This window comes from Prinia subflava, chromosome 2, assembly GCF_021018805.1.
Source record: "Prinia subflava isolate CZ2003 ecotype Zambia chromosome 2, Cam_Psub_1.2, whole genome shotgun sequence".
Classification (NCBI taxonomy): domain Eukaryota; kingdom Metazoa; phylum Chordata; class Aves; order Passeriformes; family Cisticolidae; genus Prinia; species Prinia subflava.
Genome location: NC_086248.1, coordinates 98,778,814 through 98,792,580, shown reverse-complemented (window position 1 = coordinate 98,792,580; position 13,767 = coordinate 98,778,814). Strand labels below are relative to the sequence as shown.

General features: G+C 40.2%; 1 protein-coding gene across 1 annotated transcript in view; it reads right to left on the bottom strand.

Moving 5' to 3' along the window:
- Window positions 1–13,767, bottom strand: part of ALK (ALK receptor tyrosine kinase) — a 104,063-nt gene that overhangs the window by 70,892 nt on the left and 19,404 nt on the right. The window contains exon 2 of the mRNA XM_063391181.1: window positions 6,663–6,794. Within this exon, the coding sequence (XP_063247251.1) occupies window positions 6,663–6,794 (132 nt within the window). The remainder of the gene's footprint in view (window positions 1–6,662; window positions 6,795–13,767) is intronic.

Genomic DNA, 13,767 nt, shown 5'->3' with positions numbered 1-13,767 from the left:
TTCAAAACAGAAGGTAATCTCATGCCTTCCATGTACTTCTTTATCTACAACTGCAACTTCTTACAAAGAGTGCAAAGTATTGCTCCTTTTGCTCCAAGAAAGGAGAATGATACATGAAATATGTTTAAAACTAAGACAAGATAAGGTAAGATAAAAATGGAATTCCATATACAAAAATATATCCAGGATTTTTTTTTTTTTAGCTGCTTGATAAAACCAAAATAAAAATTTCTTAACTTAAAAGCAGCAGGATAGACCACAAGCTTCTAAAGAAAGAGAATCTTCTGGTCAAATCACACCAATAAGTTCATTAGCTCCTCTACAAGAAGAGGAAGCTCTTGAAAATATATTTTCTTGTGATAATTAATTTCTTTTCCCCTTGAAATCATATATCTATAAAGTGGCTGTCAGACAATGAGGCACCAATATTCAAGCTCTAGATCATTCAAAATGTTTTCAGTACCAGCAGATACCCCTGGCTGAGATTTCAGATCAATAAAATACTGCTCACAGGGCTCCAGCTTTGACTCACACACCTCAAAAGGCAATTGACTGTCATTGGTACATGCACGTGTTCCTTGGTGCACCCAAAGAAAACAGCTGTGGAACTACACGACTGCAGCATCTAGACCACAAACATTTGATTTCCTGGGACCCTGAATCACAACTCAGTTGTCAGAGGAAAGTGAAACAAATCCTCTCTCTGCAGCTTTTTAGTAAGACCAGTATCGGACCTGGAACCTGACATCGAGGCAACAGCCACATTTTAGTGGTATTTTGTGCAAGCATCTAAACCTGTTACAAAAAAATCATAACGTGTACTGAAGTTAGAGCTTTTTCAAGTTTTTCCTTTTAAATGTCTTTAAAATCATTCAGCCTGGTTTTTAAATGTGAAGCTGTTAGGCAGAGAGTTACTTCCCTGTGTTTCACCCCTCTGCAGAACTTGATTATATTTCATTGCGCAGCCTGAGGCTGGGATACAAAGAAAATGACAAATTATAATGTGCCCTGAATTCCCACTGAAACAGCTTGGCTTGGTGTCCAACAGAATTCATGTCATGGCCATTTGCTATCTAGAATGATGTAAACAAGTCAGAGCAGCAGGAGGAGTCATCTAAGTAGCAATCCCTGCCCGAAGGCCAGGAAAAGCTCACTGTCGACGAAAATGTAAGGGCATAAATAAGAAGCTATTACTTTCACAGAATATTTCATTCCCTTTTCCCAAATTAATGTTTTATGAGTTTTCAGATGTCTCATGCCCTGGATGCATTTTCTTTGCTGCTCTTTCTTACCTTGAATATGTACAGCACCTGTGATTCCATGTGTTGGTACTCCACAGAGACCTCTTTGGCTACCACATCTCTCCAACTGTTACTTCTCCATTTCATGTGTTTGTGACTGAAAATCACATTAGCACAGACACTGCACTGACAAGGGGAACTGGTCTGACATTACTGGAAAATCATGGAAATGAGGGGGCAGGGGTTACTTCTACTGAAACCTGCCATTTTGGATATTAATACCACTGAAAGAAATCTCAGAAGATTTAGGCCTTAAGATTAAGTAAGATTAAGATAGAACTTTTGGGTATGAGAATGAGAATAGAGTAGTCCAGTGAAACTGCAGCACTCTGATAATGTAAGAGTCTCCCCTTCTATGTGGGTGAGGAAGTAGGGTGTTAAACTTGTTCTTAACCAAATATTTTCAAGCCTTCAGAAATAAATACCTTTCAAGAAAAATCTAAGTAAATTCTTTTTCTTTAACTCAGATTTTTCATCCATTTATAGCAAGAGCATTAGTAGCTGATATAATTGATGAAGCAGATGGAGTCATCTCTTGCTTCAAAACTAGGTGTAAATCAACCAGATAATACGGCTTAAACTTTTGGCTGAAATTCCCAACAGGTACTATAAAGAACAAAAGCATTAAAAACTACTCTGTACGTATGGACCTTTACCAAGTTTAGGAGGGAATCTCAGAAGCCAAACAGATCAGCTATTCAATTTAAAGAATCACATGAATCTTAAATATGAATTTGTTTCAATGATTGCTTCTATGCTAGCAAAGTTGGCCAGCAAATTCTACCAGAAATGAAGCAGAAAAAGAGAAAATACGTTTCAACAGTCAGCAGAGTTATCCTTCAATGGTAGATGGCTTTGCTGAGCTCAAAAGTGCCAGAGGTTAGAATTTGTTTCTATAAGTACAGCTTTTGATAAAGAAAGAAGCAGAAGGATTAGTGTATGCAAGACAGGAACCTTATGAGCATAGCATGGCGTGGCAACAAGTTGGTCCTTCATCACTTTACTTGCAGGAAGACTCTGCTGGGCCATATCTGGATAAAAACGAATCCCACAATTTCTTCCCATATTTTTGCCTGGAAAGGAAACTGGCACCTATGGAATTGATTATCAGTGCTTTTTGGTCACTCATCCACCTTATCAGAAAACCAAACTTCATAGGCTGCTACTCAAGCTGCCATCTGGTCTTTTGACTGATGTGTGCGTGCAGTCCTCCGAGCACATAGCACAGCCTGAGTCCCTCCTCTACGGAGTCAGACACTTGTCTTCCTTATCTCACCTGCTAAGGTGCTTAACATGCTTAAATACTCAATGAAGCAGAGTGAAAATTACCCTATAACTCTGTGATTATGAGATTTATTTCAAAGATAAAGAGGACATTACTTCCTGTTCCAGCTGAAATTCATAAAATGTGGAACTGCAGTCTTGGGAAAGATTTGGGTAACCACTTGCTTCTGAACCAGACCAGAACTCCAGACCACAAACTTGGAAACTCTTTATGGAAATAGAAAATATGGGCTCAAATTCACAGAAGACCCAGTCCTGGGTCAATTGTACCCTGAGTGAATCTTGTAAGTTCTGGGTCTCTAGATAATAAATATACTACTGCCACCTCCATTATTTAAAATGTTACAGTTTTAAAAATATATCCATTACTTACCTAACATGCTTGGACTGATTAACCAGTATTTTACAAGTATGATTTTTTTTGTGAATTTGTCCCAGAGAGTAAAATAGTTTTGGACTACCCAGAATTATATGCATCCCTTTCCAGTAAAGTGTTAACTTTTGCCCTGATTTGCGGTCCTGCAATGAAAGATTATTGAAACAAAATGCCAGATGCTGTTAACTAAAAAGAGAAGTACAAAATTGCTAAAACAAACTCACCCTTTCTGTAAAACGGAGCCCTGCCCATCTGTGTTAGTAAATAATTTGAATTTCCATGTCTGTCATGTACCACACAAAGTATATTACATGTGATTACTACAATAAGAGAAAATGTGTTGGGTTTTTTTGCAGTAAGTTCTATCTTTATGTTGAGTGATTTAGTAAACTACTTATATAGAATTTGTTGCTTAGCATTAATAGATAAATTTGCTGAAGCCTGAGGCATATGCTGTGAACTTTCACCAGATACGCTGAACTTTCCACTCAGTCAAATATGAGAAAACCCTAGAGCTGGTTCAAGACACAAGATAAGGAATCCATTAACAGAAGCTGCAACCTTAGAAATGAGAAACATCCTACCTAGAGGCAAGCAAGGGACACAATAAAGAATGGGAAGAGCTCCCAGAGTGTCATATGGGGGACAACTGGTTCAAACACAGTCACATCAAGGCTGAGGAATTCAGATTTTTTGAGTATAATCAACCAGGGACTTCTTTGTTCAAGGTCCCTCTTTGGAGGCATCCAGCTCCAGCTACTACACCATTTTAAAAAAATACTTTTATAGAAAAATCGATCTTTCAATTTATGAATTCAGCGGAAACCTAGAGTCAAAGCCTGCCATGGTGCATGACATGGCACATGTAGTTTCTGTATCTGGAAAGGCATGATTTTACTAACAGAGACACACCACCAGTGCTATCTGAAGTATTAATGTGTGTCTGCAGTGTATGCTCTGCAAAGCAATTTTTAGCGTGACACTTCCATCAGGCTGGTGAATCTGTGTCTGATCCCGAGTTAACACACACGCGGTTTGGCATCTCATCCCGCATCTGCCTCTTTGAAGCTGTCGTTTACTCCTGCAAGGATATCTGATTACGACTCAAATAGCAACACGCTTTTCTCTAGGGGTCATCCCTCTCTGATTTTACAATTTCTACACAGACTAATTGGTTGCAAAGCAGAACAAGCACCATGACGTTTCATTGGCCATTAATAAGTAAAGAGATGTTAGCAAACAGCAGGCAGTGGAGAGACCTTTTTCAGCTAAGACAGGAACAAAATTCAAATTATTAGGAAAAAAAAAAAAATCACAATAAAACCAATTAGTACCTGTAAAGCTAAAACACTTTGAAAGACAAAAAACTCCAACACCTCCTTGAAGCTCAAAGATAGAAGCCTTTGATAGTGGCATTTTTAAAACCTCTCGCCTCAGTTTTGAGCATAGCTCATCTTTTTCTGACAGCTTGTTTGTGTAGGCAGAACCATTTGGGAAACCCTTTTCTCTGCTTGATAAATCTGAATCACTTTTTAACACACCTGCAAAAAGCAGATGAAAATATCCCTGTTGCTCAGGAATAAAATGACAACTAAAATGCTGAAAGATGACATAAGTTTTGTGTTAGGCTGCCATGCAGATATTTCTGACACCTCAAACATTAGATCACTTCTCTGTTTTGTGTAAGAAACCTTATGCCAACAACATTCAGCACCGTAAAGAAGCAAAAGCAGGAGGATCGGCCATAGAACTGAGCAGGCTTATAGATGGATAAGCAGGCACAACCACAGCCCGGGCTCTCGCTCAGGCAAGCCATGCTTTTTTGTTCCTTGAGTGAAAGATAGTGTTTCTGGACCTTTTGGCTGGAAGTAAGAACTCTCATTTCCAGTACCTATGGGTGAATGCAAGCCATGTGGTCTCAAGCTGGGAGTGACGCTTTGCTAAACAGCTGGCTAAATATTTTCTGCTTTTTGCATTTTCTCACCGACATTCTCAGTACATTCCTTTGCCAACACAGCTGCAAGTGCCATATTGCCTTGTGGAAGCAGCTACTGATGAATGGAGGGAGAAAAGACACCCAAACCAAGCCCTGTGGATAACACATGCCAGAGAGGCATTGGCTGCTTTTCCACTGAGCTCACCATGGGGTCCAGGGTGGCAGCAAGGGGCAAGAGCAGAGCCACTCTCCTGATACGTGAATATGAGCAACAGACCCACCACAAGTGCTCCCGATGTCTGAAAATAACAGGCAAGCATGTTCCTCCAGGCCTGCCTCATCCCATGGCGGTATTTATTTTGCATCCGTGATCAGTACTAATCCACCTTGTGAACTCTGCTCTTCCCCCTGGTATAGACAGGATTACTCCCACAAGGCAGAGCCATTTACGGCACGCAGGCACCAAAGTCTGCCTGAACATACAGTTGAGGGTAAATAATGTTTCTCTACTTCCAATGAAATGAAAATGCATTCAACCTTTTTTTTAATGATAGAGTAGAACAAAACAGAAATACCATTATGTAGTTTTAGAGTTCTATTTTAAAGGTCTTAGATGAAAATAAGATTTCGGTTTTACTAATATGAAGCATTATTGGTTCTAAGAAGCTGCAAGTCCACAGTGCTGACATTGTTCCTATGAATTTAATGCCCACTGAGTGTGTCATTAAAGAATATAATTTCAAATTGTAACAATGTCTAAAATGATGGAGAAGCATGTAATTTCAAGCTTTTAACTAGTTTCCTAGATGATCCCAGGTCAAACCAAGGCTCTCCACACCAATAAAGTCTGTAACTTTATTTCTTTATTAGCAGAAAAGACGTGAAATCTGTTAGAAGTTATAGATCGCTCATGTTAAGTTCTTGCTAGAAATAGCAAACATGTTTTATACATAGCAGATCAACACAGTTCTATTGTAACAGCCCACAGGCTAGATCAGCTGTGGCACATACACTTTGAATAATGAACTCTCAGTATTTATTTTTCTTGATATATTTGCCCTATGGACAACCACAAAGCAGACAACACACCACTCCTGACTATTTGTAGGCTGGCAGATGGGGGGATGCTGGAGGTAGAATGTACAGAAGTATAGAAAAAGTGATAAGGCACCTTCAAGGCTAAAGGAAGGTCCTTAAGTATCTGAGCTCCACAGCACATTTTTGAAAGTACTCAGGCACAGCAAGTTCTTAGAAAACTCAGGCTGTTATCTATCTTCTGTTGTATGTTATTGGACTATTGACTCCTGAAGAGAGGGTAGGAAACCAGAGGAATTGCAAGGACACAGGAGCTAGTCAAAGACAAGCTACCAGCTCTACTAATTTTTCATCTTGGAAGTTTTTTCCTTCCTCTCCCTCTGTCACATGCTGCACTACATTTTGATTAAAGGCTCTAACACATTTCATAATTCTGTAAGGAATCTAGCTATTCAGGCTATACTTCCTTTGCATTTTTGATGCAAGTGGAAGTGATGAAGCACCAAGAGCATGTTAAGAAGCTGCTGCAGAACTGATGGAGGTGAGCCCAGAAATATCAAATGGTGCACTCCAGACAGACACCCAGAGAAATGGCATCTGCTGTGGGGGATACAGGTCTTTTGATAACACCAAATGAGTCTCTTAGTGCTAAAGTCTCAGACATTAAAGTGCAAACCAATCAACTCTCCTGGAAAAGGATGGTACAACCTGGGGGTTAGGATTTACTCACTGCAAATATCTCCCTCATCTTCTCCCTCAGCGCAGTCCTGGACGAAGTCGCACGCCTGCCCCAGCCTGATCACTGTTCCATTCCAGCAGCTGAAGGAACCCTCCAGAGCCATTTTTGAGAGAGAAGAAGATCCTAGAGAAAAAAACGACAAAAACACTTCAGATAACCAAATTGCTTTCCTTTCAACCGACAGGTCACAGCATCCTGCATAACACTGAAGGGACAAACACCTTATGAAATCGGCTCAATTAAATACTTACTTGATAATTATTTTTTGGCCTATTTAATCTTGTCAAATGTCTAATGGTCCACCTAATAGAGAATTTCAGTTTCCCAGGCCTTTCTGGTGCTATAATATGGAAGGCAGCTTTGACCTCTGGAGGGTTTAAATCCCGCAACCTGCTCTGGTACTTCTTAAGAACAACACAATACACGTGATAGATTTTTAATTGTGTATGAATTTACTGCTGCACTGACAGTTCTGAAGGCTGATATGCTCTCTGTCTAGCTCAGCAGTAACATGGCTACAGGATTTAGAAAGAGCACTAGCTTTCATCAAACTCTCCTGGCAACATGCATTACCTTTGCTTTGGGTGTATTTTGTTGTCATATTCTCTGCAGGAGAGAAAGCAGTTCAATCTCTACTTGTAATTTTTTTCTCTTCTATGCCTACTCCTACTCCTGCATCCTGCACTCCTCTGAGTCAGGGAGCCCACAGCAGACTATATCTACCAAGACACAGAAGTCCCCAGTTCATGTTACCTGTGCTAAGCAGCAAAAGACATCCAGCAATGTGCAAAGGAGACAACTCTTTTGAAATGAGGTCGCCAAACATTACAATTAAAGGTCAGTATCACCCACTCAGAAATGATCCCGAGTAATTTTCCCTAAAACCCATCCTTTTCTGGAGGACTGATTCCCTTGACAGCTGACAAGCCAGATATCAAGTAGACTAACAGGCATCATTTTCCTTACTATAGGAATTCTCTCATCCCAAGTCCTTTGTGACAATACTTAGGACAAGGCCTTCTTTTTTAAATTAGTTTTTTTAAGAGGCCCATGCTCTCAGACACCTGAAGGAGCCAGGAAGAAGTGCAGTAACATCCTGAAGTCAGTGTGTATGGAGGAGTCCAAGCTTGAGAGAAGCCAGAGTTCCTTACACAAAAAACTGAGTGTGGATGCAGTTCACTGACACCTTCCTGAATCTGCCAAGACATGCTTCCAGTCACTGCTGGAAGACAAGCCTGGAAGAACAGAGAGACTGGTGCTGTGAATTCCCCATTGTAGCAATAACTGCCCTGTCTCATATTAAATGGGTAAATGCTCCAGATTAAACCAAAGCCTCTGGGCAGAGAAAGCCATTGTTTGCCTAACTCATCCATGCTCACTAAACAGTGCAGCTACATCATGTTCTCTGGTACTACAGGGAGTTGGAAATCACTTGCGATCCAATTAGATGTGCACTTGATATTTTTATTTATATTGCCTGCCAAAACTAAAAATTAATGAAGCATGTAGGAAAACAACCACTATTTCTCTTCCAGCTTCACCATTTTATGGTGCAACTCATTCGGGAGTGGGGGGAATACGTGCCAAACTTTATTAATAAAGGATGACGGATGCTGAAAAGGGTGCTCTTTGTTATTGTCAGGTTGACTTTTTCCCCTTCCTTAGAGCAATTCTGGCTTGCCACACATAGGTTGCAGAATGCCCTTGTATTCCAGTCCTGGTCAAGGCATGACTACAGAGAGAAGCTTTGCAGGAAAAATAGACCAAGTAACTTGGAGCTGGCTGCTGACAATTTCTGTGGCCTCCTGGCAGAGGGTTTAAGGCAGTGAGATGGTATCTCCCTTGGTTTTGCTGAGCTTCCTACAAAAAATGCACCCTCAGAGGCCACCCCTGAGAGCCTCCCCTATGTGAGGTGCAAAGCTCTTCACATGCCACAAGCCAGACACATTGGGCTCAGGTCAGTGTGCAAATGGACACTACAAAGCTGTAAGAAGGGACTCTGGTAGCTCAGTAGGTGATCCCTTCACCTAGGGGTGTGCAATGAGCCTAAGCAGCATCCTGCTGTTGGAAGAAAAGTTAGGAGACATGTCGCAGAGCATTTCCATGAGTTAGGAACATCATGACACAAAAGAGCCTGAAGTTCTACTGAAATTCAGAAGTACTCTTGTATCTCTGAATTACCCCACAGATGGTTTTGAACCCCACGTTTAGTATCAGCTTTCATGTCCCACTCAGTTTATTTGCTATCTTTTCAGCAATGTCCATGTTTTATTTCAGCAGCTGCAGAGATACACAGAGATTCAGAGGAGTGGTTATTGTAGGCAATGGGGTTGTTCTGTTTACTCAGTTCATTATAACTTTTTAAAGGCACTCAATTTTCCAAGCACACAACTGCTTTAACACTAATTATAATGGAACCAAGGCATTCGAGAGAACCTACTTGCCTTCCCAGGTGTTTTTTGCTGCAGCCTAGAGGCACAAATCTCCTGAAGCCAACTGACTGTAGTATTTGAAATATGTCAGTTGCAACTGGGAATCAGGCAATTCCAGGAGCTATTCCTCCAAAACAAAGGAGCAGATTTGCATGCTCATTCATCTCTGTGGAGACGGGGCTTGAATTAGCTCAGATTTGCATTAGACCAATATATACATGCTCCTTGTATAGGTTAGAGAACACAAATAGCAAAGCTGCAGCCTGGGGAATGGCTGGGCTCTGTTACAGTGCATGATTTATTCCCATCTTGTTTGCTTGCTTACTGTGAGCACAAAGGCAAAATGAATTGGAGAAAGAAGATGATTAACTAGTAAAACAAATAGATAACCAAAAAAAGCCCAAATACAAATAATCCTTTTAATGGGCCACTTAATGCAGATGTTTGCATCCAAGCTCAAGGAAACTCAAATTTTAATTAAAATATTTTGCAAGAAAAACAGACCTTTGATCTTTTCAGTTCCCAGACCCAATTACTCTTGGCAAAGTGAACCAGAATGACCTGGATTGCTGAGTGAAGTGGCCTCAACTCACACAGAAAAGGTGTGTTAGGAAAGGAAAATGAATGGTATCAAATAAGTATCACAGTAAAATTTGTGGGAGACATCCTTTATATTTACAGCAGTGTTTATGTAGCCAGTGACATCCATAAATTACAGCAGTAATTAAGCTGTACCACGGCTGGCTTGGAGGCTTATAAATCATTATTTAAACAGCAGCATTAAATAAATGGCATTTCAGGCTCTAAATTGAAAGTAGAAACAACTCCTTGGGGAACAAGTGCTGACTTTGTACCTCACAGGTCCTACTTCTCAACACAGTTTAGCCCCGGCAGTGTTCAAATCCAGTACCAGACACAAAAGACAGCCTGGGATCTTTACTGCCCATGCTTTCGGACTTGGTTTCCATATATCAGGATGGAAAAAGGAAAATCATGTGGCTTAGCTTATGCAGGATCAGCAACCTACTGCTCACACAGTGGGACCCAAGGGGATGTATTTCATTTCTCAACAAATTTTCTCTGACCTGGATTTCCTCTTCTCTCATTCCCTGCCACTTGACCAGCAGAGAAGTCAGTGTGCTGGCAAGCTCTGAGGAACCTGGCCAGAAAGACTGAGGTGTTTGATCACTGCAAAACGGGAAACTTCGCCTTCCTGCCACCACACTTGGCCAGGTGGGATGGAAGAAATTCTCGCAGGCATTCAAAAAATATCACTTATCTGGCAAACCAGCTAAGCTGCGAATTATCATGCAGGGTTTAATGAAGCTGAACATAATTATACCTTCACATGCTACATTCAACTTCTTAGACCATAATTTTTAATTCTACCAGAAGCTTCTGGGACAAACACACTCAGGTGAAGCACTCCTGCTGAGCACACATTAAAACAGAAGACAATAGGACAGTACTTGGTTGCTGTTTAAAAATTGTCTCATTTGTACTCTGCAAACATTCCAAATACCTGGGATAAATGTACAGCCTTGTCACTTGCATTTTACCAGCAAGCAGCTTCTCTCTGGGCTATCCTTGAGGAGCCCCATTGTACAGAGTTGAGTTTATTTCAGTGGTTCTCAAGGCAAGACCCTATATGCCCACAATGTGAAAATTTTCCATTTTTAATTGCATCTATGTAGCAAAAAATACCCACCCATGGAAGTCCACCATATTTATCTAACCATATGTGTTACCTCTCAAAAGAGAGAAAGTTTCCTCCTATTTGATTACATCTCTTAAAAAATGTTTTCCAATGGGCTAGTGCTGCAGCTTAATATGCCTCCACTAAAAGTCACTAAAAATCTGGGATTGCACAACCTTGTTGATGATGTGTGTCTGCCACAAGTATTTGTCATTAACTTCTCAATTTCACCTGCCCCTCCTTTGGCTTGAGTTCAAAGCTTTGACTCAGATATTTACAAAAACATTACTTGGGGGATTGAAAGGTTGTGTGAAAACAGAAAAGCTGCTGTCTAGCTATAAAAGGATAGTGAGAATTTTGGGGAGTTTCTGATTATTGATTTTTCCATGACTTGCCATTTCTGATGGCTACATATTTCCCACTCATTATCTCCAGGCCTCCAGCAGCACAGACATTCAAAGGCTGCTGGCTCACTCTGTGCTGAGGATAGCCATATTCCAGGATAAAGCAAATTTGCTATTGATACAAGTCACTAATACCCATGCTTTCACCATTAGAGAAGTTGGAAGGTATGAAATAAAGGAGGAAAGAAAGTGAGAGAAGTGAAAGGTAAGTTCATGTTTGAGGGGAACAAAGCCATCCTTGGTAAATGGCAACTGAACTCCACATGATACAGGGCAGATCACATAAATCAGATCTTTCACAGCAAGCTACACTGCTCTCGTTTTCCAGCCAGCCACCCCAGGACACCTGTATCCAGATCAGCAAGGAACCCGAGTAGTTGCAGCAGCAAATGAGACCAGTGAGAGAAACACTTGGAAAACACATTGTCCTCAAAAAATGCTTTGGAAAAAAAAGCTGGACAAAATTGGTCAACACTTCATAATTTCTGACTTTAATATTTTTAACAGCATTGTTACTGTTACTGTCATTGCCTAAGGATGCATTTGTAGGAGGAAGTGTTCTCTTTTTTATTACACTGCCTGCTACAGGCAGAAAAAACAGCCTGTGTTTGTAAATGCCTGAAAGCTCGCCCATTTTTCCAGTTACATAAATTGCCTTTAATCTTCTTACTTCACTTCCTAAACATAAATGGGAATAAACTCATCACAAGAGCTCTGTGATGTTCATTTCATTAACATCTGTAAGGAACTAAGATGCTATGATAACAGACATGAAAAAACCTGTAAGGAAATTATTTACTGTGTCTTCACAGTGCAGCTTGAATAATTTACAGTATAAAATGAACACACCTTTGATGAAGGCAGGACAGAGGGCAGCAAATGCCTTCCCACTGAGAGAGCACCCCCTGCCCTGCACACTGAGGGTGCAGCATTCCCACAGTGAGCTACTTCAGGAAGAGAAAACTTGCTCATTAAAGCAACGTAGAGACAGAATTTTCATCTCAAAGACAATGTCAACATTTCAAAATGTATCTCACCAGAAAATAAAAACGCCCAATGTTCTCACAGAACAAAATAGTCAAATCAAGTCTAGGTTAGAAAACCAACTTTTGCAGTTTCAACACATGAGTAATACTGTCCTAAACCCCAGAAATTTGAAAACACTTGAATTAAGACAAAAATAAAATGCTGGGCAGGAAACTCAAGAGGGAACTTACTGGTTTGGAACACACTCAGGCCAATAATTGAGCCAGCTCAGTTCTAATGTGCTTTCCCTCTCTGCTGCTTCAAGGTAGGGATGCTGTGTTTAGTACACAAATTTTAAACATCTGCTCCTTCAGCATTGCCTAATGCCAGCAGGATTGCTTACACAAAAGAGAGCTCTCAGCACACCTGAGGAGCTGGCACTTGTTCACTGCCACGTGTCAGGAGCAGGAACTCTCTTCAGACTTGTGCACCATTCAGACTATCCAGGCCCTCTGTGCTCTCTCAGAAACATTTTTGACCAGGTCTAGTTGCTTTTCCTACCTTTTGACTGAACAACTTCCCAAGAATAGTGTTGGTGTGATGTATCTTCCCTGAATTTACAGAGAAAAATAGCTTCCTTAAAAAACTATAATGAAATAAGTATGTGGAAAGAGCAAGTTAGATGGATTTCACACTTTCTCAATTTTCAATTAGGAAAGTTGGCTGAGGGTCTTAATAGTTCCTGAGACAACAAAAAATCATTGAGTGCAGTAAACGACATAATAATGTTTTCCCCTATTAATCTTGCGCAAAATTGGCTTCTTTTGTGGTGGTTTTTTTTTTTTTTTAGAGATCATGGTAACACATGTTACTTACCAATCAATAAAAGCTCCAACTGCACATCCAAAAATTAACAGTAAACAGCAGCAGTGAACTTTATAATGAAAGTGTGATTTTCCATCATACAGTGATATCTACATATTCTGTGGCATCTACTAAATTGAAAATGGAGAATACTTATTGTATGAAATACTGTGCATACATAGTAATTGGACCTTTTTTAAATTTCATCTAACACAGTAGATCTTTATGGCTTTCATCTATAAATATGAACATTCTGACTTAGAATAATCCAGTGGGATAGAGTAATTTTATTAAAATCCCAAATCTCATTTCTCTTGGTTGTTTTTCATTGCCCTGGTTTCAATATGAGGCTGCATTTGCTGTTTGTTTCTCTTTTCTCTTGGGTACAACTGCATCTTTCTAGGTACCATTGCATCTTTATGAGATTAAAAAAAAATCAACAAAAACCCCTCTCCCCTAGATTTCATGTTTCTCCTAAAACAAGTGAATATTCTATATTTGTAACAGTAAGCAACTGGTTAAAAGAAAAAAACCCCACATAACCCACCCCCCACAAAAACAAAGGCCAAAAAATTCTTCCCTGTGACTGCCTGTGAATTTTTCAACATTCATACCCTGTAGAGGGAAAATAAAAAAGTCCAACTTCTATTATTAGCTCTTCCATTTCCATCAGACTTTCCTGGGTCTGAAGAGGCTTGGAGAGCAGCTCTTATCAGGGAGCAATCTTTTCCATG